Below are 26,931 nucleotides of genomic sequence, written 5' to 3'. Positions count from 1 at the left end.
TCCTGCACTTTATCGTTCACCTGCACTGCACTCTCACTGTCGCTGCTACACTTATTTCTGCTTCCTGTCATTATTTTACCTTGTTCTATTGTGTAGTGATCTGATCTGTATGAACAGTGTGCAAGACAAGCTTTTCACTCTCTCGGTACACATGACACAATAAACCAATTCTGATTTCTGATATGATTAAGATATTCAGGAACTTCTTAGAAACTGATGTGATTGTGCAGAGAATGGAGGGATTTGGACCATGTGCAGTCAGGAGAGATCCGTTCAGTTATGGGTTTCATTACTGGTTCAATCAATCTGAAGTATTTTGGGCCAAAGTGCCTATTCCTATGCTGTACTGTTCTAAGTCTAGAAACCAGAGTCTCTGGCTGGTAAATAATTTGGATGATGGAATTGGTGATTTTGTGCCCTAGTTTGCGAATGATATACAGATGGGTGGAGGGGCAGATAGAATTGAGGAAGCAGGGTGACTGCAGAAGACCTGCACTGATTCACAGAATGGGCAAAGAAATTACTATTTTCTAAATGGGGAGAGAATTCAAAAATCTGAGATGTGCTGACATTGGAGATGGATCATGATAATTATCCCCGTAAGTAAAGGCCTATCTTAGGAGGAGCATTTGACGGCTCTGGTCATGTACTCAATGGAATTCAAAAGAATGAGGGGGGATCTCATTGAGTTCTATCGAATGTTGAAAGGCCCAGATAGAGTGGATGTGGAGAGGATGGTTCCTGCAGTGAGGGAGTCTGGGACCAGAGTACACATCCTTAGCTGCTCATTTTTAAAGGAGGTCTGGAGGAATTTCTTTAGCCATGGCGTGATGAATCCGTGAAATTTATTGCTGCATGTGGCTGTAGAGGCCGGGGTGTATTTAAGGCGGAGGTTCATAGTTTATTGATGAGTCAGGGCATGAAAGATTATGGGAAGAAGGCAAGTAAATGGAGTTGAGAGGGAAATGGATCAACCACCGTCAAATGGCGGAACAGACGTGATGGACCGAATGACCAAATTGGTTCCTCTGTCTTATGGTCTAAGTCGCTTTGCTCACCACACCCTCTTCTCATTACTGCTGTGAGGGAGGAGGTACCGGAGACTGAGGACACTCACTCATCATGGACAGCACAGTAGCATAACGGGTAGCAGGTCACTATTACAGAGCCAGCGACCCAGGTTCGATTCCCACCACCGTCTCTTAAGGAGATGTATGTTCTCCCTGTCACCGCATGGGATCCGACGGGTGCTCAGGTTTCTAGTTTCCTCCCACATTCCAAAAGGGACAGATTTGTACGGAGTAACGCACAGTGCAGGTTTGTCCAGTTGGAAGGGCCTGTCACTGTGCTTTATATCTAAATAAAAATTTAAACAATACCTTTTTAGTACAACTTCCAGTTTACCATCAGATTTCTGAATGGTCTATGAACCCATGGTCTACCTCACCATTTTGCTCCTTTTTCCTGGTTATATCCCTCTTTGTTGACTGTCCCTAATCTGTCCATGTCAATCCAAATACTCAATCATCCAGTCCCGATAATACCTTATCATAACTTGTCCACCATTAATGTCAGACTCACTGGCCTATAATTTCCTGGATTATTCACAGAGTCTTCCTGAAACAGCAGAGCAACATTAGCTATTCTCCAATCACCGGCTACCTCACTTGCTCTAAATATCTCTGCTAGGGCCCCTGCAATTTTTGCACCTGCTTTTCAAAGGGACACCTTGTCAGGCCCTGGGGATCTGTCCACCCTGACTTGCCTCAGGACAACAAGCACCTCCTGCTCTGTAACGTGCACAGAATCCACCACCTCTCTCCCATCGACTCTGTCGATCTCCTGACTGAATTCATATGCAAAACGTCCAGTTAAGATCTCCCCTCTTTCTTTTGGCTCCAAGCCTTGATGAACATTCTGATCTTCCAGAGGGCAAATTTTCTGCCTTGCAATCATTTTGCTCCTTCACCTTGTCTGTTATTCCAAGCTCATGCCTTCTTTTAGCCCTCCTGATTTCTTTCTTTAGTGTTCTGCATTCCTCCAACTCAACTACCTCATTTGTTCCTATCTGCGATGCACCTCCTTTTTTCCTTAACCAGGACAGCAATCTCTCTCAAAGCAAGGTTCCAGAAACCTGTTCATCTTGCCTTTTATTCTGACTAGCAAATACAAGCTTTGTCCTCTGAAAATTTCAGATTTGAAGGCCTCCCCCTTACCATGTTACCTTTGCCAGAAAATACCTTATCCAAATCCACACTTGCTAGATCTTTCTGATATTGTACATCTAAATCACCCTTTCTCCAATTTGGAATGTCATCCCCAGGACCAGACTTATCCTTTTCCATAAATACCTTGAAATTAATGGCATTGTGATCACTAGATGCAAAGTATTCCCCTACACAAACATGTGTTTCACTTCCCTGAGTTAAACTCCATCTGCAGTTCCTTGATTCAGTTCCCAGTCATCTGGAACCCACTATCACGTGAGATAACACCCTTCATTGCCCATTACCTCACCATATTTGGTGATATGTGCAAACTTATTTGAACAGCATGAGGGTGTCTGTAGATTAGGTGTTTGTAAACCTGTGACGTATGGTCTCCTGTCTGTTCTCACTCCCTAACTGCTCCCAATCACTCGGTGAGCTTGTCAGCACCTTCTCCCTGTGGTTACCCCGGTTTTATCCCATCAGAGACATCCTCCACCCCCACTCCCCCCCGCAGTTCCACAAACAGAATTTACAATTTACCCACTTCTGCATTTTGATAATTGCTTTATTATTCTCACTTGTACTGAGGAACAGTGAGGAGCTTTAATTTGTGTGCTGTCCTGTCCTGAAAGATCATGTCTACATCAGCTCATCAGGGCAGTGCAAATGGGAAACAGAATACATAATAGTGTTAGAGTTACAGAGAAAATCGGGTGCAGGTACACAATCAGGGCCGCAATGTGCTCATTGGAAGATCGCGAAGTCACAAGACTCGTACAAGAGCTCCTACAGATACTGCCTGACCTGCTGAATGTTTCCATCTTTTCCGGATTACATTTCCAATCTCCATCCCCCACTCCCTCACTCTGAGCCGAACACTTCAATATAACAATAATATATTGCCATAACTACAAGAAATATTTACAACACTGATCCCTCTCGCAGCAGGGAGGGATAGTTGGTGTTCACATCCCAGGAAGCAGACTTTGTCATTCCCACATCCAATCCTTTGAGAGATGTGTGGAAAGGCAGGAATTACTCCTATGAGATTGTGGATTGCGTGAAAAGCCCATTCTTAGTATATGAAGTTGAATGCCTGGAAGCCAGGTTTTACATAACTGACCCAGGGACGCACATGCACCCAGGGGTCCAGAAGTTCCCCCATACATTGGATGCCTGGTAGACTAACGACCATCAATTCCAAACGGTAATTGGTTGACCTGGAATGTCACAGAACTTTACAGGCCCTTCAGCTCCTCCTTGCACAGGAGAATTCAACCCCTCCCACAAAATCTTTTAAGGAGGTAACTGTAAGGATTGACAACAACAGTGAGGTAGATGTTACCTACATACACTTTGGTTAGACCTTTGATAGGGAGAGCTGGTCCAGAGGCTCTTGAGGTCCAAGGTAAGCTGGTTAATTGGATCCAACATTAGCTGGTGATCAGAAGTTGATGGTAGAGTTGGGAGGTTGCAGTTCTGATTGATGTCCGTTACTCTGTGATGTATCAAAGGGTAACTCGTGTGATATGATAACAACTGAGTTGTGAATGTTGAAGACATAATTGGTCAGTTTGTGGCAAAGACAAGTTGATGGTATTGTGGAGAGTGAGGAAGATTGGCTCGGATACAGATCAGATGGAAAGTTGTGCAGAGAGAGGGAGATGGAGTTTAATACAAAGGAGGACAAGGTGGTGTGTTCTGCCTTGATGGAATGGTAGAGTAGACTCAATGGGTTGAGTTCCTTATCCTGTCCCTATCTATTATGGTCTAAATGTAAGAAAGTAGAGAGTGTGTGTGTGTGCACGTGTGATTGAGCTGACTGATCAAACTCCTTCCCTGTGTTGTAGGTGCTCCCTCACCACGCTTTTACTTTTACTCTCCCCTTGTTCACTGCCCGCCACTTCATGCATTCCTCCTGTTGTACTTCGAGAATTGCTGAAACTGGAAGGTGCTACGCCGCACTCTGATTTATTCTAAACCTGCAGCAGTGCACGAACGGCATTGGGACAACATCCTTCTGATTTCGAGACGGGACAGAATTGTCAATGGCAATCTGCCTGTTATACTTCTATTAATAGTGAAACAGTGAATACATGTCAATAAACAGTGGGACATCCTTTAAGGAAAAAGTACATATTTATTGTTACAAAGTAATCAATCATAAACTCTGCTCAAAATTACAATGGCACACGAGAGAGTTCGCTGTAGAAGATTATTCTCCATTTGGGCATGTGTGATCAAAAAATAATATTCAGTCCAGGCTGAATACTTTAATTTAATAATGTATTGTCATAAATACAAGAATAATTTATAACCATAAATATTAAAATTCATACTTATAACTCTGATCCCTCTCACACCAGGAGTAGCTTCTGTTCACATTCCAGAAAACTACCTTCGTCATTCCCACAGATTTGGGAAAGAGGTAGGAATTACTTCCAGGAGATCCCGGACTGTGTGCAAATCCCACCCCTGGGTTTGCAGAGCTGACACAGAGGTGTATGCTCACCCAGGGGTCTGCAGATTCCCTTACACATGGCCTATGTTGCCTCTAAGCTGTGCACGCACACATTTTTCAACCAGCGCACAAAGGAAATTAATGTGCACACAAAAGTTTAGTTACCTAAAATAATGTAGTAATTAATAACTATACTTATTAAAAATAATCTTTTAGCTCACTGTTTCTGTTAACTAGTTAGTCGCTTTTTCAAATACCACAATGCACCTCACAAATTTACGTCACCTCACCTTTCCTGTTCCGGTTTGTACAGCTGCATCACGTTGGCAGCCATGTTTGGCGGACAGTGTTTATATCGTAAAGCTTACAAAGATCTGTTTCAAATCCTGCAGATAGCTTACTAAGTTCTTATTGAAAAAAAATTATTTCACTATGTCGAATTCAAAAGAGGTGAAGTGCGTGAAGTGCAAAAGAACTGCAATTTTTTTTAAAAGTTGAATGGCTTAATAGTAGAAATTGCTACACTGAAAGCTCATGAGGTCATGAACGTTCAGCTACGAGAAACAACCTGTTACAGGAGTGCTACGCGTGTTATGGTTGAGTACAGATGAGTGAGAGCAAAAACCATCCAACCCAGAGGAGATCAAAGTTCTTAAAGACAGAGGCAAAATTAACAAGATAAGAAAGCAGTATCTAGGGGACAATGTTTTGTGGGGTGACAAAGTTAGAGTTTTGCTAAGCGAACAACATGAAGAAAATGCCACAGTAGATACAAGTTCGCTGCTGACTTCTATAAATTGTCTTTGTGTTCTATAGAAGACAGGTTTCCTGAAGGTGAGGTACAAGAATGGTCAGCTTTTGATTTCTCTGCAATTGCTGATTGTGACTTCACATTTAGCGATGAACAAGTTAATGCCTTATGTATAAAATATTGGGATTTACCAGCTGAAAATACTGTAATAGTTAGACAGTTTAATGACTTCAAATTTTCCATGCAAGAAAAAATTAAATCCAAACTGATTTCAAACTTTGCTCAAATGGTGACATTTGGACTTCAAAATGAACAGTTTTGTGACCTTGCACAGTTGGTACATGCTGGGGGAACCTTTCTTGCGTCTAGCGCGGACTGTGGGCGAGGTTTTAGCTTAATGAATCAACTCAAAAAGAAGCTGAGAAACCGTTTAGGGAATGTCATTTGGGTATGTTAATGAGAGTCAAAAGCTATCAATTGGATAGAATTTCCATCAGTCTTGATAGAATTTACAAAGAATGGGTAAATGCCAAAGACAGGAGGGAGAAAAAAATAACTGAGTGACTTAAATACGTATGTGATTTTGTTGTTATTCTGTGCCGTTTTATGTCAAATATTTAGTAAACCTACATAAACTATGCCATGTGTGCATTCAGTGCACACATACTTTTGTCACAGGAAAAAAATTTGCACAACGTAAGATTTTTGCACACACTGACTACTAAAAATTAGAGAGAAAATTGTACATGGCACATCCTGGGAGATGTGCTATTTACAAGGGACAACCATGGATCTGACTGGCTTTTGGCTGGGAAAGTCACGGAATTTTCCAGATACAGGCACTTCAGCTCATCTTTGTAGCTCATCCTGTCAATCTAATTTGCCTGAGTTTTTTTAAGGTGGTAAAAGGATTGATAAGGGCAGTGAGGTAGATGTTATCTACATACACTTTAGTAAGATCTTTGATATCGAGGACTCCTATGCCAGGGTTTATATTGATGACCCAGGGATGCACGTACACCCAGGGGTCCAGCATTTCTCCCCCACCCCCCATACATTGGACCCCTGGGAGACAAACAACCGTCAATTCCAACCCGGAATAGGTTGGCCTGGAATGTCACAGAAATATACAGCACAGATACAGGCCTTTCAGCTCATCCTTGCACAGGGGAATTCCTCCCCTCCACAAGTTTTTTTAAAGAGGTAACTATAAGAATTGACAAGGTTGGCTTGGATTCAGATCGGGTGGAAAGTTGGGCAGAGAGAGGCAGATGGAGTTTAATACAAATGAGGACAAGGTGATGTATTCTGGCAAGTCAAATTCAGGAAGAACATCCACAATTAATGATGGGGCACTGGGGGTGTGGAACAGAGAGTCCGTGGGATACAATTACAGAGACCCCTGGGATCAGGGTATGCAATGTAAAAGTTAGGATGTTATGTTAGAACTCGACAAGATACTGGTCAGACTGCACTTCAATCACTGTGTTTTCAGCTGACTGCACTACAGGAAGGCTGGCCTCACATTGGAGGGAGAGCCGAGGAGATACCCTGTGATGTTGTCGGGATCAGGTGGTGGGGGCTTTAGTCACGTGGAATGATTGGATGGGTTGGAGCAGATTCCTCTGGAGTATCGGAGGCTGAGGGGAGACCTGATGGACCTACTGCTTGAGGTATCGACATTGCTGATAGTGGGGATCTCCCTGTGCATTGGCACCCTCTGCATCTCCATTCGGGCCAACAATCTTGGACACATTTTATGACGTTGTTTCCTGGAGGTACAACAGAGGGGAAGGTCACTGAGAGTCTGTTCACTGAGTGACAGAGATGGGTCACGGAGACAGTGAGCGAGGTGGGGCACCGGAGGGACGGCGAGCGAGGATGCCGCAGTTGAGAGAGCTGAACACTAGGCTACCCCAGGAAGCAACAAGGTTACTTACCACAGAACGACAACCAGGACAACCAGCACACTGACTCCCACCACCCCTGTAGAATGGAAATGTTACAATTAGACTGGTTTGACCAGAAACATACTCGATTGATATGGGAAAGTCTGATACCCATCCTCCTCCCCACTCCCATGGCTGCATCACCATCCACACCCATCCCGGCTGTACCTCCATCCATCCCATACTCCCACTTACTCCCCATCTTCACTGCCTTTTGTATCTCTCCAAACCCTTTCTAAATCGCAAGTACAGGGTTCTGTAGGCATGGTGTCACCAGTAGACAGGATGGTGAAGAAGGTGTTTGGCACACTGGCTTTCATCAGTCAAGTCACTGAGTATAGAAGCTGGAACATTACATTGCAGTTGTGCAAGACATTGGTGAGGCTGCATTTGGAATATTGTGTTGGTCAGTGTGTTTCTAGTTACTTTGAATGAAAGGTGCCATTCGGGGGGTCAGTCCAGAAGTTCACAATAACTCCTGAGAAGTGTTTGATGTTCCTGGGAGTTCTGAATGATGAGGGAAGGGGGTCTCATTGAAGCCTCCTGGATACAGAAAGTCCTGGATAGAGTGGACACAGGGAGGACATTTCCATCAGAATCCGAGGAAACAGCAACAGGATAAAGGACACACACAAAATGCTGGGGGAGCTCAGCAGGCCAGGCAACATTTATGTAAAACAGTAAACAGTCAATGTTTCAGGCCGAGATCCTTCATCCTGAATGACATACTCTTTTCCATTGGTGGTGTCTGGCCTGCCGAGTTCCTCCAATATGTTGTGTGCACTGCTTGGATATCCAGCATCTGCAGCTTTTCTCCTGTTTGTGATGGGATAAAGGGAAGTCACTTTGGAATTATGATGAGGAATTTCACCATTCAGAAACTGTTAAATCTGTGGAAATTCACCTGCAATTACTATCTTCTCATGTGCACTCGTAATTCTGTCCTGCACCTGTCTTCCGTCTGTCTCAGTGGATACTGGCTTCCGAGATGTTGTCTGTGGTGGGATAGACAACTGGTCTACTTGTGTCCTCTGCCTGGGACACTCCACACCTTCAAAACACAGCAGGTACATCTCAGAGCCCAGCTGCTGTCCTTCGATCCGCGCTTCTCCGAGGTCGGATGAGTCCTGTGGGGAGGAGCGGTGAGCTCGGTGCAAAGGGAGCAAGGGGTGAGCCTGTCCCACAGAGCTGGTCTGTCCCAGGACTCAGTGACACAATCACACTCCATAGAAACATGCCCTTTGGGGACAAACCAACAGAGCCAGTCCCATTGGCTTGTATTCATTCTGAAACCTTTCCCATCCATGTACCTTTCTGTGTGACTTTTAAATGTTGTTATTGTAACCGGCACCAAACTGGCTGCTCATTCCATGTATGGACCTTCTTCTGGGTGAAAATGCTGCTTAAAACTCCGCATAACCATGAGAGAAAGGCTATGTGTATTCACCCCATCCATGACCCTCGTCATGATAGGTAGATAGATTATCATCAATCACCTTATCGTTTACCTGTACTGCACTTTCTCTGTTGCTGCTACACTTTTTTCTGCTTCCTGTCATTATTTAACCTTGTTCTATTGTGTAATGATCTGATCTGTATGGACAGTGAGCAAGACAAGCTTTTCACTATCTTGGTACACATGACACAATAAACTAATTCTGATTTCTAATATGATTAAGACGTGAAGGAACCTATTAGAAGCTGATGTGACTGGGAAGGGATATGGACCATCAGGCAGAGACTGGAGCCACGTGGCCATCGGGCAGGCAGAAGAGAGTTATTTAGTTCTGAGTTAATTACTGGTTTAATCGATTTGACAAAGTATTTTGGGCCAAAGTGCCTGTTCGTGTGTTGTACTGTTCTGAATCTAGAAACTAGAGTCTTGCTCTAATGGCACGGAGAGAATAAACATCGGAATGGTGGCAGTCTGGAGTATCAGACCCTCACGGTACTCTCTCTCCCATTGGCACTTACCTGATGTGTTGCTGGAGATCTCACAGTAGACGGTGCCAGGGATAACCCGGGTGTAGTTCAGGGTGACTCTGTCAGCTTCCACCCTGGCCTGGCTGGCAATCTGACAGTGGAGTTCGTTGCCTTTGCCTCTGGTGCAGTTATCCTGGAACTGTCGGAGGTTGTGAAGCCACAGGATCTGGGACCAGGATATCGTGCAGGGACAGCTGAGGGAGATGGTGTTTGGAATGAACTTACAGGGGCTCTGTTCACCTGTCAGGAGAGGAGCATCTAGTCAGTGGGTTCAGAGGGAGGTCTTCCTCCCCTTCATAGAGTGGTTCCCTATACACTGCCCTATCACAGCCTCAGGGTCAGACAAACAATGAATCTCTCCCTCTCCCTACTGCCCCATAATACCATACTGGAACCAGATACAGGGTGAAACTCCCTCTGCAATGTCCCATTGCCCACTCCATGGGTCTGATGAAATGCAGTTCCCTGCACACTGTCCTATCACAGGGATCAGACACAGAATGATTCTCTCTCTATGCTATGCTGTACTTACGAGCAGCCGATACGACCATGAACAGCCACACACAGACTGCGATGGACCTGAGGAGAAAGATAGGTTGAAGTGAGGAGTGAACTCCGCAGAATCTGATCCCACCTCAGATAGTCATGAACAGCTGAAACTGTCCAACTGTCTGCTCTTACTGTTCCTTTGGGTTAGTATTCATTGGAAAACCATGGCTGAATTGTGTATAGTAAGTCGTGTGATTCTTTTGACTTGATTGAATTTTTTGAAGAGGTGACAAGGGTGATTGATGAAGGTCGAGCTGTGGATGTTGTCTACAAGGTCTATGACAACATCCCTGATGGGAAGCTCATCCAGATTAAGATACGTGGATCAACAGTGAGTTGGCTGTGAATCAGAAGTTGGCTGTTTGGATTTAGAAGACAGGATAGTGATTGATCAGGTGTCAATGACTTCCAGTTGGAATACTGGAGGTGTTCTGCAGGGTTTCTGTACTACAATTTCTGCTGGATGTATGGGTCAATGTGTTCACAGATGATAGTCAATGAAGTCCAGTCCTGACAAATTGAGGTGTTGGAGTTTGTGAGATCAAATGTAAAGGGACAGTGCACGGTTAAAGGCCAGACCATTAACACTGTTGATGTACAGAGGAATCTAGAATGTGGCTGCACTGTTTGACGGGGTTGTTTGTGGAGCGTTTGAGAGTGAGGGGACATCTTATGACATTACCAGAGGCATGGACAGCCGCCATCTTTTCCTTGGGATTGTAATGGCTAACACTAGGAGGAATGCAGCTATAAATTTGGTTGAAAGGGGATGTGCGAGGCAGGTTTTCATTCATGGTGAATTCCTGGAATGTGCCGGTTGAATTTGATATGACGAGTGTTTAAAAGGCTCTTAGATATATACATGAACAGGGATATGGACCAATTGATCAGAATCTCTGGATCTTATTGACCTCTGGTGCTGGAACAGAGGCTGGTGAGGTAGTGCTGCCAAATATCACATGTGGGGCACTTTGTAAGGAAGATATAGCTGGCCTTCCGGGGACACGGCTCTCTCCTCCCCTCCTACTAGGGGAACAGGGGTAGGTCTGGTAATCACATACCCAATAAGTACTGTTCAGCAGACAGGGAGAACTGAGATTGATCAATTCCATACATACAGCTTTACTGCTCCCCAGGTACAGGTATTCACCCTTCATGTTACCTGATCAAACCCTCCGTTCCAGTAACAGGCATTTGAAACCCTTTGAATTACTGAGGAACCTTCAGTGAATAGGATCAAATCTTTGGCAGAGTAATAACTAATATGATGCTGTCAGTCTCCTGTTCTTGAATTAAGACTTATCATTTGTTTCTCATTGACAATTTAGTACAGCTGTATCAGATACTTAATGGAGGACAGAACACATTGTCAACTTTCAGTTGTTCTTTGAGAATCAGAGGTTCATCCTTCAGCAGGTGAATGAGCAATAGTTGATCGATCTGCCACTAGCTTGTCAATAAATTAATTAGCAATAGTTTCATCTGACATAGTTGACAATCTTTTTGTTTCATCACTGTCATTCTCATGTGAGCTGCTAGGGGCTCCTGCAGAGTCCATATCGTGTCCATTCCATACTTCCTCGGTGTCGCTGTTCCCGAAGTCTTGTAATTCTCATGTGGCCTGTTTACACAACTATGTTATTAATAAAAACGCTGCAGACAGGAATTAAGTTTCATGGTTCTTTACTGGTAAAGTCCGAACTTGACACACACAACAGATCAATACTCGCCTAATAGCGCATGCAACAACACGTTAGTAAAACATAAAGTAGTCACTTATTATAATGTAAGCTATACGGTACACTCCTCCCCTTTTATTTTAAATGTTTTTTTAAAATCTGGGGCACTATGCTAAGCAAATATGTTTACCCTTAACATATAAATGCCTACCATTTGTTTACAAATTATAACAAAGTAACTTAATAATATCAAATTATAACAAGCTTTTTTTTAACTTTTTACTTTTGGTCTAAGACTCATTTATAGCTCAAGTCTCTGGTGAGGCCTTCTCTGCCTCTCCGGGTAACGTCTGTCCTGAAACGTTTGCTTTGGGGAATGAGTCTCCACTGGTACATCAGCACTGATGACAGGCTTATCTGTAGATGAGGCTGATGTGGTCACATCAGGAGTGTTGCTTCTATGTCAGGGGATTCTGGGCGAGGTGTTGTGTTTTTCACCTGAGCATCCAGGATTTGGTCCACATGACGTCTCCATACGTTCTCTCCCACCTCCACTGCATACATCAGTGGCCTGTCTATGGCGGAAATTGTACCCGGCTGCCACTTTTCAGTCGAGTAATCACGTGCAAGAACTGACTGTCCCTCACTGAAGCTCCATGTTGACTTAGCGTTCAAGTGTTTGAACTGTCTGTTCTCCACATCACGCCGTACATCTGGTTGGAGAAGATCTATGCGGGATCTCAGGTTCCTGTTCAGAAACATCATCGCTGGAGTCTGATTAGTGGTTGCATGTACTGCATTATGATAGGCAAGGATGAAGTTGTGTATCTTGTGTTGCAGTGATTGATTTTCGCTGTCCCTTGCCTTGACGGCTTTCTTGAATGTCTGCACAAATCTTTCTGCCAAGCCATTTGTGGATGGATGGTAAGGAGCAGATGTAAAGTGCTTGATTCCATTGTTCTTCACAAAACTTTGGAATTCTTCAGAGACAAATTGTCATCCATTGTCTGTGCAGATTTGTTCTGGTATGCCATTCCTGGCGAACATGGCCCTCAGAACTGTAATGGTATTTTCCTATGTGATTGTCTTCATTTAACCACACATTACTGTTCCCCGACACACTGACAACTGCTCCTTCCTTGCTGAGAAGTCTGGAAACAGTGTTTCCACGTGCTGGCCATCCCTTTACTGTGATGTCATACACTTTTGACAACATACGGTCATTGCGTGTTTCTCTTTCAATGAGGCTGTTTGTTCACCTATTGTTGTGTGAAAGACCTCTGCTGAATCCATTTGTGTAGTTATCACCGAAGTCAGTAGTGGTAAACATGACAAGCCATCTGCGTTGCCATGTTGCTTGGTCCCCTTGTGTTCAATCATCACTGTCATCACTGTGTCATCACTGGAACGCCTTTTCTTGGGTTGAAGATTGACACGAGAGGCTGATGGTCAGTCAACAGGGTAAACTTTTGACCATACAGGTAGTGATGGAATTTCTTGAATCCCCACATGAGGCTTAGGGCCTCTCTGTCAATCTGTACGTAGTTGCGTTCAGCTGAAGTTAGCATTCTCGAGGCAAAGTCTTTCTGAGCCATCTGGAAACTTGTGCGATAACACAGCTCCTATCCCATGGGGTGAGGCATCACAAGCCAGTCGGATTGGTAAAGAGGGGTCAAAGTGTGCGAGCACCCCTTCTGAAGTTATGAGTATTTTAGTTTCTTCAAACGCTCTCTCACAGCTCTCAGTCCACTTCCATCGTGTCCCTGTCTGTAATAGTACATTTAGTGGGTGTAGGACTGTGGATAGGTTAGGCAAGAACTTGTGGTAACAGTTCACTAGTCCAAGATATGCTCTCAGCTGCGACACATTTTCAGGTGACGGTGCCTAAGCACCACTTCTCTCTTGTTTTGAGACACGTGTCAGCCATCCTTGTTGATCACATGCCCACAGTATGAGATTTCCTTTCTGAAAAACTCACATTTCTGTTGATTAGCTCTGAGCCCATATTCTCATAACCTGGTGAGCACTTGTTCAAGTTTAGAAAGATGTTCGTCATCATCTTTGCTGGTGACAATGATGTCATCTAGGTAACACTGGTCCCTGGAATCCCCTGAAGAACCTGGTCCATTGCCCTTTGCCAGATTGCAGGAGCTGATGCTATCCCAAACAGCAACTTATTGTACTGATAAAGTCCTTTGTGTGCATTTATTTCAGCCATTTCTTAGATGCTTCATCGATTTTCGTATGGAGATAAGCCTGGGCCAAATTGATTTTTGTGAAATGTTCCCTTCCTGAGAGAGAAGCAAAGATGTCCTCAATACAAGGTAGAGGATACTGTACTGTGCGGAGAACTGGATTAACAGTCACTTTAAAGTCTCCACATATGCGCATCTTGCTTGGTTTTCCTGGTTTTGTGCTGGAGGTTTTCTTCATCACTGGAACAATAAGCGTGGCCCATTCACTCTAACTCACCTTTGGCAGGACCCCAGTCTGCTCCAGATTTTTCAGCTCTGCCTCTACTGTGGATGGATTGCAGATGGCACTGGTCTGGCTTTGTGAAATTTTGGACATGCATTTTCCTCAATCTCAGTCTTTGCCTTCATGCCCTGAAGTGTTCCTGTTCCTGTCATGAAAACTTCCTCAGAGTCAGCAAGTATTTGTGACAGTCTCTCAGATGTAGCCTTGCTGCCCTCCTTTGTTGACACATCTAGTGCCTTGATGGTGTACCAATCCAACTGGATTTTCCTGAGCCATTCACGTCCCAGCAATGGTTGTCCTCCAGTTTTCAGTACATAGAGGTTCAGCTGCTGTGTTTTGTCTCTGTAGGTCACTGTCATTTTAATTTTACCTTTGGGACACACTCCCTGTCCTGTGTAAGTCTTTAGCAGTAGTTTCATTTGTTGCAGAGGTATGTGAGAGGCAGTCATTTGTAGTCGTGTGCAAAGATCACTGTTAAAGCTGAGCCTGTGTCCAACTCCATTTTCAGTCTCGTGCCTGTCACTTGTGGAGTGATCCATATTACTCTTCGATCATCTGTCTCTTTCACACTGTGAAGTTGCAGACAAGACAATTCACTTTTGTCTGAGTCATTTTCATCAGATCTGCTTTCCTTCATTTTGTGTACTGTTGTGTTTCCCTTTCTGGGGTTTCTTGTTTCTCTGTACTTTGTCCTTTTTCTGCTGTTTACTAGCTTTGCATACTCTGCCAATATGGCCCTGTTTAGCACAGTTTCTGCATTCTTTGTTTTTAAACTAGCAGTCCTCTGTGTCATGTGACATGCTCCCACAGCGGTAACATTTCTTCCCTTCATTTCTGTTCAGTGACATTTTACTTGCAGCATATTCCAGAGATTTTTGTTGCTATTTCCAGTGATATTGCAATGTTCAGCGCATTCTCTAATGTAAGGTCTTTTTCACACAGGAGGTTCTTCTGTATGGTTTCACAGTGCAGGCCACACACTAACCTGTCCCTCAATGTGTCCGATAGACCAGCTCCAAACTGTTAATGTTCTGATAATTTGCACAACTCAGCACAATATTCAGAAATGCTTTAATTTTTGCTCTGATTCCGTTTGTGAAATTTAAATCTTTCAACAATATTTACCAGTGGTTTGGGGTTTGAATGCTGTTTTGAGAGTGTCTACTATTTGCTTGAACGTTTTGTCAGCTGGCTTCTCAGGGGTTGACAAGCTCCACAGCAGCCCCAATGTTTTTGCTCCCATAACACTGAGTAAGACGCTGGCTTTCTTTTCATCATTAACACTGTTAGCATCACAATATAACTCCACTTTTTCAATGTAAGTTACCCAGTTTTCAATGCCACTATCAAATACTGTAATGACTCCAATCATCGCCATCTTTGTTATGATAATTTAGCCCATTTTTCCTTGTTTTCTTTACACATTTCAGGGACACGTCATTGCACGTTTCACTTGACTCACATGTCCTTTTTGCTAGCGCAACGAGCGCACTCCGTCTGGATGTGTGTGTCACTCCTTTTCATCTCCCTTCTCTCTCTTTTCCGAGTGTCATTATTGTGACGGGGTCCTGAATTACCCCTTTGAACTGTGCTCAATTACCCCTATTAACTGTGCTTTTGAAAAGAGAGAGAGAGATATTTAACATCGATATCTTGTTTTGAAGAGAGAGAGACAAAGACTGACTGTTATACTGTCACTTTAAGGCACGAGAAAGAACTCGTTAACTTTTGGATTTCTGCTAAAGTGGAGATAGCACCAAGCAGCTCATAAGTTGCTATGGTGACTGAGGGCGTTATTAAATTGACAATTGATGTTATGATTTTCGGCAGGTTGTTGATACTTCTTCAAGGACTTTTGCCTGCTTGCATTTTCTTCACAGAGAGAGGAAGGAGGAGTTATTTGAGTGACAGTTGATGCTCAGCACGGGAAGGTAAAATAGGAGGTCAGATGATAGACCTCAGACACATGTTCTGGACACTGAATAAGCATTGTTGTGCCCGAAGAAAAAGTGGGTTTTGGAGAATCAATCAGGCAGATTGATCCATTGCTCTTGCAGTGGAAAAGAAAGGGGTTGACTGGTGGGGAGTTGTCCATGTGTCCACCCTCGCCTGGGGGATAGCTCCACCACAGAAAACCGGTCCCCTTTGTTAAAGTCACAGTCGGTGACTTTTAAAGGATTTCGAAGGACAACGAGAAGATCGACTGCATCAGCTCACCTGAAGACTCAAATCTCTCTCTCTCTCTCTCTCTTCCCATCACTACTCAACGAAATACCACAAACTGAACTGAACTGAACTTTACTCATCATCATAAGAGCGTATCTTTTTACCCCTAGACTTAAAGAAGCTTGGTTTTTCATACATATATTTCCACACTTACTGATATACTTGCATATTATATATTATTCTGTATAATCATTGCTAACCTGTTTGATTTATTTACATTTATATTACTGTATTGTGTAGTTACTAATAAATATTATTAGTTAATAGCAATACTGGACTCCAAAGTGTTTTTCATCTCTGCTGGTTCTTTATTCCCGTCACGGGGTACGTGACCTTATCAACTAAAACACAGCGTTCTGATAAGATGTAGGTTCATAATTCTCATCACCAATTTGTTGTGTATGTGGCCTATTTACATAACTATGTTATTAATAAAAACACTGGAGATGGGAACTAAGTTTCATGGTTCTTTACTGCTATAGTCCGAACTTGACACACACACACACATAGCAATATGCGCCTTAAGCCCAATTTATACTTCAGCGTCAAATGTACGCCGTAGGGTGATGTGCACCTCGCAATCACGCGTCGTGGCGACACAGACCACAACAATTGATATTGGTCCGCTTGGTAGCATCGCATTTCCTCCTATGCATTTCCAGTTGCTTTTCTCCATCATGTCTGTACCCTGACGCGAAATAAATGGTCGGAGACGACGAACCAAATCATCAACTCTACCTGCCGACATCCGATAATATTTGAAATGCATTTCCTTGCCCTCACGAAGAAACTCACAGTGGCATAGAAACCCCACAGCCAACTAGCGCTTTGGTGGTGAATGATTATACTTCTGCGTTAACTCGACGCGGTAGCCTACGCAAGTGACCTACCATACCTATCATACCGTACCCACCATGGCACTGAACTCTTCTTCCGTCGCCTACATCTCCGAGCCTACTTCTTTGGCAAGGATTCCCCTCCCGCTATAGATGACCCCTTCTCCTGTCTTCAACCCTCCTCCTCCTCCTGGACACCCCGCCCGGGCCTCCTACCTGAACTCGATCTCTTCATCTCCAACTGGTGCCGAGACATCAACCGTCTCAACTTCACCACTCTTCTCTCCTGTTCCAACCTCACTCCCTCTGAACACACTGCCCTCCACTCTCTCCGCACTAATCCCACCCTCACCATCAAACCTGCTGACAAAGGTGGTGCCGTAGTAGTCTGGCGGATGGACCTCTACCGCACTGAGGCAAAACGGCAGCTCTCTGACACCTCCTCTTACTTACCCCTGGAACAGGACCCCACCAGAAAACATCAAACCATTGTCTCCCGCACCATCACCGCCCTTATCAACTCAGGAGACCTTCCATCCTCAGCCACTAAACTCAGAATTCCCACACCCCGCACTGCTCGGTTTTACCTCCTCCCCAAGATCCACAAGCCTGACTGTCCCAGTAGACCCATAGTTTCTGCCTGCTCCTGCCCCACCGAACTTGTATCTGCCTACCTGGACTCCATTTTGTCACCCATAGTTCAGTCCCTCCCCACCTACATCCAGGAAACATCCCATGCCCTCCATCTCTTCAATAACTTCCAATTCCCTGGTCCCAACTGCTACATTTTTACTATGAATTTCCAATCCCTATACACCTCCATTCCCCATCAAGAAGGCCTCAAAACCCTCCGCTACTTCCTGGATAATAGACCTCACCAGTTCCCCACCACCATTACCCTCCTTCGGTTGGCAGAACTGGTTCTCACACTTAATAACTTCTCTTTTGGCTCTTCCCACTTTCTTCAGACTAAGGGTGTAGCTATAAGAACTTGCATGGGACCCAGCTACGCCTGCCTCTTCGTTGGTTATGTGGAACAGTCTGTACTCCAGACCTATTCTGGTACTGCTCCCTAACTTTTCCTTTGGTACATTAACGACTACATTGGTGCTGCTTCCTGCACCCATGCTGAGCTCGTCAATTTCACCGACTTTACTTCAAACTTCCACCCAGCCCTCAAATTCACTTGGTCTATCTCGGACACTTCTCTCCCCTTTCTCGATGTCTTGGTCTCCATCTCTGGAGACAGACTGTCCACTGACATCTTCTACAAGCCCATTGAATCTCATAACTACCTCGACTATACCTCTTCCCACCCCACCACATGCAAAAATGCCATTCCCTATTCCCAGTTCCTCTATCTCCGCCGCATCTGCTCCGAGGATGAGGCCTTCCATTCCAGGACATCTCAAATGTCCTCTTTCTTTAAGGATCGTGGTTTCCCTTCTACCGTCATCAATGATGCCCTCACTCGCATCTCCTCCATTTCCCGCACTTCGGCCCTCACCCCATCCTCTCGCAACCACAACAGGGTCAGTGTTCCCCTTGTCCTTACATACCACTCCACCAGCCTCCAGATCCAGCACATTATCCTCTGCAACTTCCGCCACCTTCAACAGGACCCCACCACTAAGCACATCCTTCCCTCTCCACCCCTCTCCACTTTTCGCAGGGATCGGTCCCTCCACGACTCCCTTATCCACACGTCCATCCCCACTGATCTCCCACCCGGCATTTATCCCTGTAAGCGTAAGTGCTACACCTGTCCCTACACTTCATCTCTTGCAATGATTCAGGGCCCCGAACAGTCCTTCCAGGTGAGGCAACACTTCACTTGTGAGTCTGTTGGGGTCATCTATTGCATCCGGTACTCCCGGTGTGGCCTCCTCTACATCGGTGAAACCCGACGCAGATTGGGGGACCGCTTCGTCGAGCATCTCCACTCTGTCCGCCACAACAGACAGGATCTCCCGGCAGCCACCCACTTCAACTCTGCTTCCGATTCCCATTCAGATATGTCCATACATGGCCTCCTCTACTGCCATGATGAGGCTAAACTCAGACTGGAGGAGCAACACCTCATATACCGTCTAGGTAGTCTCCAGCCCCTTGGTATGAACATAGAATTCTCCAACTTCTGGTAATTCCCTCCCCCTCCCTTCCTCTATCCCTATTTCACTCTACCCCCTCTCCCAACTCCCTCATGGTTCCGCCTCCTTCTTCTACCACCCATTGTTTTCAGGGCTATGACGTCATTGCTTCCCCTCCCCACCCCTTTGTCTTTCAAATTACTGGTCTCTCAAATGACGCTACAAGCATTCTTCATATACCAACAGAATCAACAAACTCATTCGTAAGGCCAGTGATGTTGTGGGGATGGAAATGGACTCTCTGACAGCGGTGTCTGAAAAGAGGACGCTGTCCAAGCTGCATGCCATCTTGGTCAATGTCTCCCATCCACTACATAATGTACTGTTTGGGCACAGGAGTACATTCAGCCAGAGGCTTATTCCACCGAGATGCAACACAGAGCGTCATAGGAAGTCATTCCTGCCTGTGGCCATCAAACTTTACAACTCCTCCCTTGGAGGGTCAGATACCCTGAGCCAATAGGCTGGTCCTGGATTTATTTCATAATTTACTGGCATAATTTACATATTACTATTTAACTATTTATGGTTCTATTACTATTTATTATTTATGGAGCAACTGTAACGAAAACCGATTTCCCCCGGGATTAAAAAAGTATGACTATGACTATGACTAAATCCTTCCCCATCTTTCATTCTTCAGTCCTGACGAAGGGTTCCAGCCCGAAACATCGACTCATCGTTTTGATTGATGCTGCCCGACCTGCTGAGTTCATCCAGCATACTGAAAGAGTTGCTTTGATCTTTTACAGCATCTGCAGATTATTTTGTATTTGCAAGTGACCTACGCGGATTGCGAGTATTCAGAGCGACGCAGACACAACTACGCATGCTCGCTACGGCATAGGGCTACACAAAAGTAATCAGCCCTACGGCGTACTCCATACGCACAAGTATAACTCAACACATGCATTATCTAACGTAAAGTAGTTCCTTATTCTAATGTAGGCTATACGTACAGTGGCATTGAATGTTCCATTCCCCGAGGCGTTCTGCACAAGCTGAGCATCCACCCAAGCGAAACTTCATATCTATACTGAACACCTTACGGTTCATGCAAAAATTTGCTTTTTAGATTATTTTTTCACTATCATGTTTTTGTAGTTTATCGCATGTTTGGCGATTCTTACGATTAGCTTTACAAGTGTCGTTAACTTTCTGTCGTTCACACGTTTTACTAAGTCGAGAAAACCTGCAGAAACTGGAACTCCAAGCAACCACACAAAATGCGGAGGAACTCAGCAGGCCAGATAGCATCTATAGAAAAGAGTAAACATTCGATATTTGGGGCAGAGACCCTTCAGCAGGACTGGAAAGCAAGGCTCTCGGCCCCAAACATCGAATGTTTATTCACTTCCATATATGCTGCCTGCTGAGATCTTCCAGCATTTTGTGTGTTTTGCCCCGACACTTTCTGTCACTATTCCTCCCGACGGTCCAGTTCCTAACTCAAACCCCGCTTCCTTCGGTAGTGACAGGTCGCGTTCCAGGTAGATCCACCGGCGTCAGATCAGCTGTTTTGCTACACAGGCTCTTCCCCCCACCCCCACCCCCACCCCACGCCTGCACACCTCACCACAACACGACTCCTGCACCGGGAACCCCACTTCAACAATCACCGCACGGTATTGTCGGAAAGGCTTGAGGCTTGAGGATTAAGGCTGGGGTCGTGGGTCTTGGGTCCTGTGTCTTGAGGCTTGAGGCTTGAGGCTGGGGTCATGGGTCTTGGGTCCTGAGGCTTGAGGCTGGGGTCGTGGCTCTTGGGTCCTGAGGCTTGAGGCTTGAGGATTAAGGCTGGGGTCGTGGGTCTTGGGTCTTGGGTCCTGAGGCTTGAGGCTGGGGTCGTGGATCTTAGGTCCTGAGGCTTGAAGCTTGAGGCTTGGTTCATGGGTGTTTGGTCCTGAGGCTTGAGGCTTGAGGCTGGGGTCATGGGTCTGGGGTCCTGTGGCTTGAGGCTTGAGGCTGGGGTCGTGGGTCTTGGGTCCTGAGGCTTGAGGCTGGGGTCGTGGGTCTTGGGTCCTGAGGCTTGAGACTGGGGTCGTGGGTCTTGGGTCCTGAGGCTTGAGGATTGAGGCTGGGGTCCTGGGTCTTTGGTCCTGAGGCTTGAGGCTTGAGGCTGGAGGCTGGGGTCGTGGGTCTTGGGTCCTGAGGCTGGAGGGTTGAAGCTGGGATCGTGGGTCTTGGGTGCTGAGGCTGGGGTCTTGGGTCCTGAGGCTTGAGGCTAGGTTCTGGAGTCTGAGGCTTGAGGCTGGAGGCTGGTAACTCAGAGGCTGGGGATCAGAGACTGGGAACTGTACATCAACATAGAGCTGGGACTTACCCTTCAAAAAGTGGGGACTCAACTTTATCAACTTTATCTCCGTACCAAGGTGGGACAGGTCCATCCGTCAGGTAATGGCAGAACGGCCTGACTTACCCCACGGATGCGAGGACAAGACAAGACAAATGCCCCACAGGGCAACAGCTGAACTGCCTGACTTACCCTCTGGAGGCAAGGACAAGAGACAAACACCGATGCACAACAGACAGTTCCATCTCTGCATAGGGGTTGCTCCGAGTCGCAGTTACGGCCAGCAACCTCGGCTGGCTACAGAAAAGGCCAGATCCCTACCTCACTTGGAGTGGCTGATGGCCACTCAGCTGGCCCAGGAAACAGCGGAATCCATACAGCAAAGACAGCTCCAACTACTGACATCAAGGCTCCATGAAGCGACAGATGTCCAACACGACCTGAAGATGGCAAGTGGCCACTCTAGCCATCCTCCGGCAGGTTTCTCCCAGGGGATCTTGACAACACAAACCAGCAGCCCACACTCGACCCCAAGGCTACTTATATTCCAAGCCCCAAGATGGGAATTAGGTTCCTATGAATAACCCAACCAAAACAAGGGACAGCTGCAAGACCCAGAGTCCTGAGTCCATGGACCGGACCGTGAACTGGAAAGCGGACTTCACGGATTGGACCATGACAACTCAGAGGCACATGATCAAACAGGCCACAGTCAGCATATGTTTGCTTGAGGGAAAGCCTAGCATGACAGATCTCTTGGGATTCTTTGAGGAAATACCAAGCAGGATAGACAAAGGATAACCTGTGGATGTTGTGCTTGGATTTTCAGAGGGCCTTTGACAAGGTGCTGCACATGTTAAGATAAGATAAGTGATAAGAATCCATGGTATGACAGGAAAAGAACGAGCATGAATACAGCATTAGCTATTGGAAGGAGGCAAAGAGTGGGAATTAAAGCTGCCAGTCTCTAGTGGTCTGTGCCAGTTGTTTTAGGGAGCGTTTCTTTGCACGTTGTATGTAAATCATTTGGATGACGGAATTAGTGGATTTGTGCTCCAGTTTCACAATGATATAAAGATGGGTGGAGGGGCAGATAGAATTGAAGTAGCAGGGAGACTGAAGACTTGTACTGATTAGGAGAACGGTCTAAGAAATTACCATTTTCTAAATGGGGAGAGAATTCAAAAATCTAAGATGCAAATGGACTTGGGTGTCCTCATGCACGATTCCCTAAACATTAACTTATAGGTTGAGTCAAGAGGTGAGGAAAGCAAATGCAATGTTAGCATTCATTTTGAGAGGACTGGAATATATGTAGCCCCCTGGTAAGCCTCAGGCTCGCTCAGCTCACTTTCGCCTAGGAGGAGTGGCCTTGGTCCCCGCCAAACTGTGTCATCAAGTTTGTGTAGATGCTGTGTGATGTATCCCACCACGCCAAATAACAGACAGTACACCATATGCGATTAAATGATTACACTTTATAACTCTTACTTTGACTATGTAGATAGTAAAGGAACAAAATAAGAACTGTTTAACTGTTTTTTTTAAAGGAGACATTATTATTATCCAGTTTGTGTGCAGTGCACATCGTTGGAGCTCTTACAGAACCGGGTCCCCCTTTCTCCAGTCGATGTCCTCCAAACTCCGCCAACCCACGAATGGGACAACCCTCGGTGATCAACCAAACACTCTACTCGAGTTTGTCTGTGTCTCCTCTCATCGCCGAAGACACTGGGCCTCGGACTCCTGCTTGGGGTCCGTTCCTTCGCCCAGCTTACAGCATCACGTCTCCTCTCTCTGTCCCCATCGCGCCTTCTGCCCAATGCCCGTGAAAACAATAGCTTATAGACACACAAGAAAGAATGACATCTATCCCAATTGGTTAGCAAATGAATACAGTTCTCGTTATCAGTAATTATGACCCAAAACAAGCTGCTATAGAGAACCACTGTCTCAGCAGTTAACATCACAGAGAAACCATTTTATTATAACATAACAACGAAGCCATTTTATTAGCCTTAGCAGTAACATAAAAGAAGAAACCCATTACACTCTCCCCCCACCAAATTTAGTCATGTCCTCATGACTTCTAAATAACTCGCCAACCCTTCCTGCAGGCACAAGAACCCAATCCGGGTACAAACAGAAACATTGCTCCCCGAACAGTAGACCTTATGCCCTGTCCCTCAGGCGCTACATAGGTCAACCTATCTGGGAGTTTCCTAATCCTCCGAGACCTCCGTACCCCCTCACCTAAACCCTTCAGGCTTGGACACTACTGGGGATACTTCGGGTCTGTTTGCCAAATCTTCTCTCAATCTCTCACTCATGTCCCCACTGCAACTCGGAGCCCCCTATACCGTGTCCAAGGCCCCGCAAGAATGGGAGGAGCAGCCAACAGTATTAAAGAGCATTCCTACACGGGACATTCTCTCTTCTCCCCGCTCTCGTCAGGCAGAAGATACTAAAGTTTGAAACTGGTCCTACCAGACTCGAGGATAAGCTTATTAAATTCAAAAATCTAATGTCAAATTCATTGCCGTTATCTGTAAGTTGTCATGGCGGACCTAACCCGGGTATAAATGTCCCAAAGATGAGTTCTTGCAACAGTACAGGACATTAGTGCACTCAGTGGCCACTTTATTAGCTCCACCGACTTGGTGATGAAAATATCTAATCGGTCAATCATGTGGCACGAACTCAACGCATTAAAGCAGGCAGAGTCAACAGTCAAGAAGGGAAATTAATCAATTTTTGATATCTCCGCTGAGACCCTTCGTCAGGACGTTAACTTTAGTTTGTTCCCACAGCACTTCTGGAACCCCTGTACCTAATAAAGTGGCCACTGACCGTGTGCTCGTGACCTGCGTCATCCAGTTCAAGGTTCGATGTGTTGGGCATTCAGGGGGGCTTTTGCACACACTGTTGTATCGCGTGATTGTTTGAGTTACTGTCCCCAACCCGTCAGCTTGAACCAGTCTGACCTCTCATTAACAAGGCGGTTTCACCAATAAAACTGCCATTTACTGGATGTGTTGTGTTTCTCGCACCATTGTCTGTGTGGGGGGCAGAATGGGGAGGGTGCGGGCTTCGGGTGGAAGGAGTCGGGAGGGGTGAAGGAAAGATTTGTAGCGATGAGGAATAGGGGAAGAGGGTAAATGAAAGGGATGCAGTGGCCGTTGTGTCCCGTCCCTTTCTCACTCCTCGCCGCTTATTCCGTGACGTTCCCTCTTCAAGTCTTCTCCCTCGGTCCGCCTCAGGGCGGCTATTCCACCCGCCCCCCACATCCGATGGAACGGTGTTATGAGTTTCCGGACTGTCAGGTACAGTCCGGCCCCCGGACAGGACGTCAGACAGTGAAAGGGGACCTGATTTTCGCTGCCGCACCTTCCTGTCCCGGCTGAGCGGCCGCTGCTCCTCCTGTATCGGGCGTCCGGAGCGCCAGCGCTCGACCCCGAGAGGAAAGCAGTTCCAGTGCGAACGGCTGGTCCCAACCGAAGAGGAGAGCTCGCCTGGTGGGGAAGGGAGCGACAGGTCGGAGGCGCTGACTGAACTCAGTGGACAGCCTATGAGCAGGGGGCGGGTGAGGAGCTGATGGCGGCCCGGAGCTCTATGAGTATCTGCCTGTCTCTCCGTCTCCATTAACCCTAACCACTTCTTTCTGTCTCCCCACATCTCCATGACCCCATCTCCCTCCCTCTTTCTCTTCATCACTCTCGCTCTTGCTCTTTCCCTCTCTCTGTGTCTTGTCACTCTGATTTGAATCATAAAGATGGCGATTCTCGGTGGAGATCAGTTTGAACTCCTCGGCTGAGGAACCACAGCGGGAGGGGCGGTGAGGAGATAGGGCAAGTGAGGGCCGCACGACCAGTGAGGTAACTCAGGAGAAAGAGGTTCCCGTTCCCGTTTGTATAACTGGCGGGCCATCTTCCGGTGCCCGGGATCATGTAGTGCCGCTGAGACCCGGTAGCGCTGAAGCAAATCGGGTGAGAGTGTTGTCACAGAGTCCACACCACACACAGTTACTGTACTGCGGACGGAACTGGCCTGCCAGTGTGCGGTCAGTGAATTAGTCACAGCGAAACACAGCAGAGGGGGAGACGTGGTGAACAGGATGTGGTGTAGATGACACCAGGCGGAGGTGGGGGATGTGAGTGGGGGTGCAGGGAGAGCGAGGGAGCAGAGAGAGAGGAGCAGTGTGAGGAGGAGAAAAGTGAAGAGGAGGAGGATGGGGTGAAGAAGAGAGAGGGAAATATATAAGGAGGGAGTGTGGGCTGGAAAAATATCTTGGGGTAGTAGGGGAACGAGAGCCCGAGATTGGAAACGAGAGAGAAAAACCAAAGGGCAGAAAAATGAGAGAAAGAGAGAGAGAGAGAGAGAAACGTAGATTGGAAAGGGACGGGTTGAGGAAGGTCTACGGCGGATGCGATCTGAAAGACTCTTCACACGGCCTTGGATAACGTGGACAATACAAATGCCTATGACAGGATGCTGATTATTGACTACAGCTCAACAATTAACACAATCTGTCCTCCAGTTCTGATCAATAAGCTGCAGAACCAGGGCCTCTGTACCTCCCTCTGCAACTGGATCCTCGACTTACTGAACTGGAGACCACAGTCTGTCTGAATCGGAAATAGCATTTCCACCTCGCTGACAACACCGGCGCCCCTCCGGGACGTGTCCTTAGCCCACTGCTCTACTCTCTCTACACCCTCACAGTTCAAATGCCACCTATAAATTTGCAGATGGTACAACTATTGTTGGCAGAATCGCAGATGGTGACGAGAGGGCGTACAGGAACAAGGTGTATCAGCTTGTTGTGTCGTGTCACAGCAACAACCTTGCACTCAATCTCAGAAAGACTTCAGAAAGGGTAAGACAAGGGGACACACATCAGTCATCACAGACGGATCAGAAGAAGAAAGAGTAAACAATTTCAAGTTCCTGGGTGTCAATATCTCTGAGGATCTAGACTGGGCCCAGCATATCGATGCAATTACAAAGATGCAGTGGTATATATATTTCATTAGGAGTTTGATGAGATTTGGTATTTCACCAAAGACAGGGAAATTTGTTCAGAAATACATGTCCATCCAGATCATTTCACTACAGCAAGGTATTATGTCCCTTCGGCCCGGCAAAACTGTGCTAAGATATTTCTTTTTGCGCCCTCAGAGTTGTGTTAATTGAAAATACTTTGGGCGATGAGGGCGCAGCTTCGAAAACTGATCTTGCTCCTCCTTCTGTTGGGTAAGAACCTCCTTACTGCTCGGGACACGTGTATGTATGTGTGTGATGGAGAAAGAGACAGAAAGATATGTGTGTGTGTGTGTGTGTGTGTGTGTGTGTGTGTGTGTGTGTGTGTG

The 26,931-nt window shown here is 46.0% G+C and overlaps 1 protein-coding gene across 1 annotated transcript in view; it reads left to right on the top strand.

Moving 5' to 3' along the window:
• The window catches only part of LOC134350234 (uncharacterized), a 51,042-nt gene that overhangs the window by 3,608 nt on the left and 20,503 nt on the right, over positions 1 to 26,931 (top strand). The window contains exon 2 of the mRNA XM_063055244.1: positions 26,741 to 26,815. Coding sequence (XP_062911314.1) covers positions 26,770 to 26,815 — 46 coding nt within the window. The 5' untranslated portion in view covers positions 26,741 to 26,769. The remainder of the gene's footprint in view (positions 1 to 26,740; positions 26,816 to 26,931) is intronic.

This window comes from Mobula hypostoma, chromosome 8 (assembly GCF_963921235.1).
Source record: "Mobula hypostoma chromosome 8, sMobHyp1.1, whole genome shotgun sequence".
NCBI classification, from domain to species: Eukaryota; Metazoa; Chordata; class Chondrichthyes; order Myliobatiformes; family Myliobatidae; genus Mobula; species Mobula hypostoma.
The sequence above is the reverse complement of the archived record's forward strand: the minus strand, read 5'-3'. Positions and strand labels throughout refer to the sequence as shown.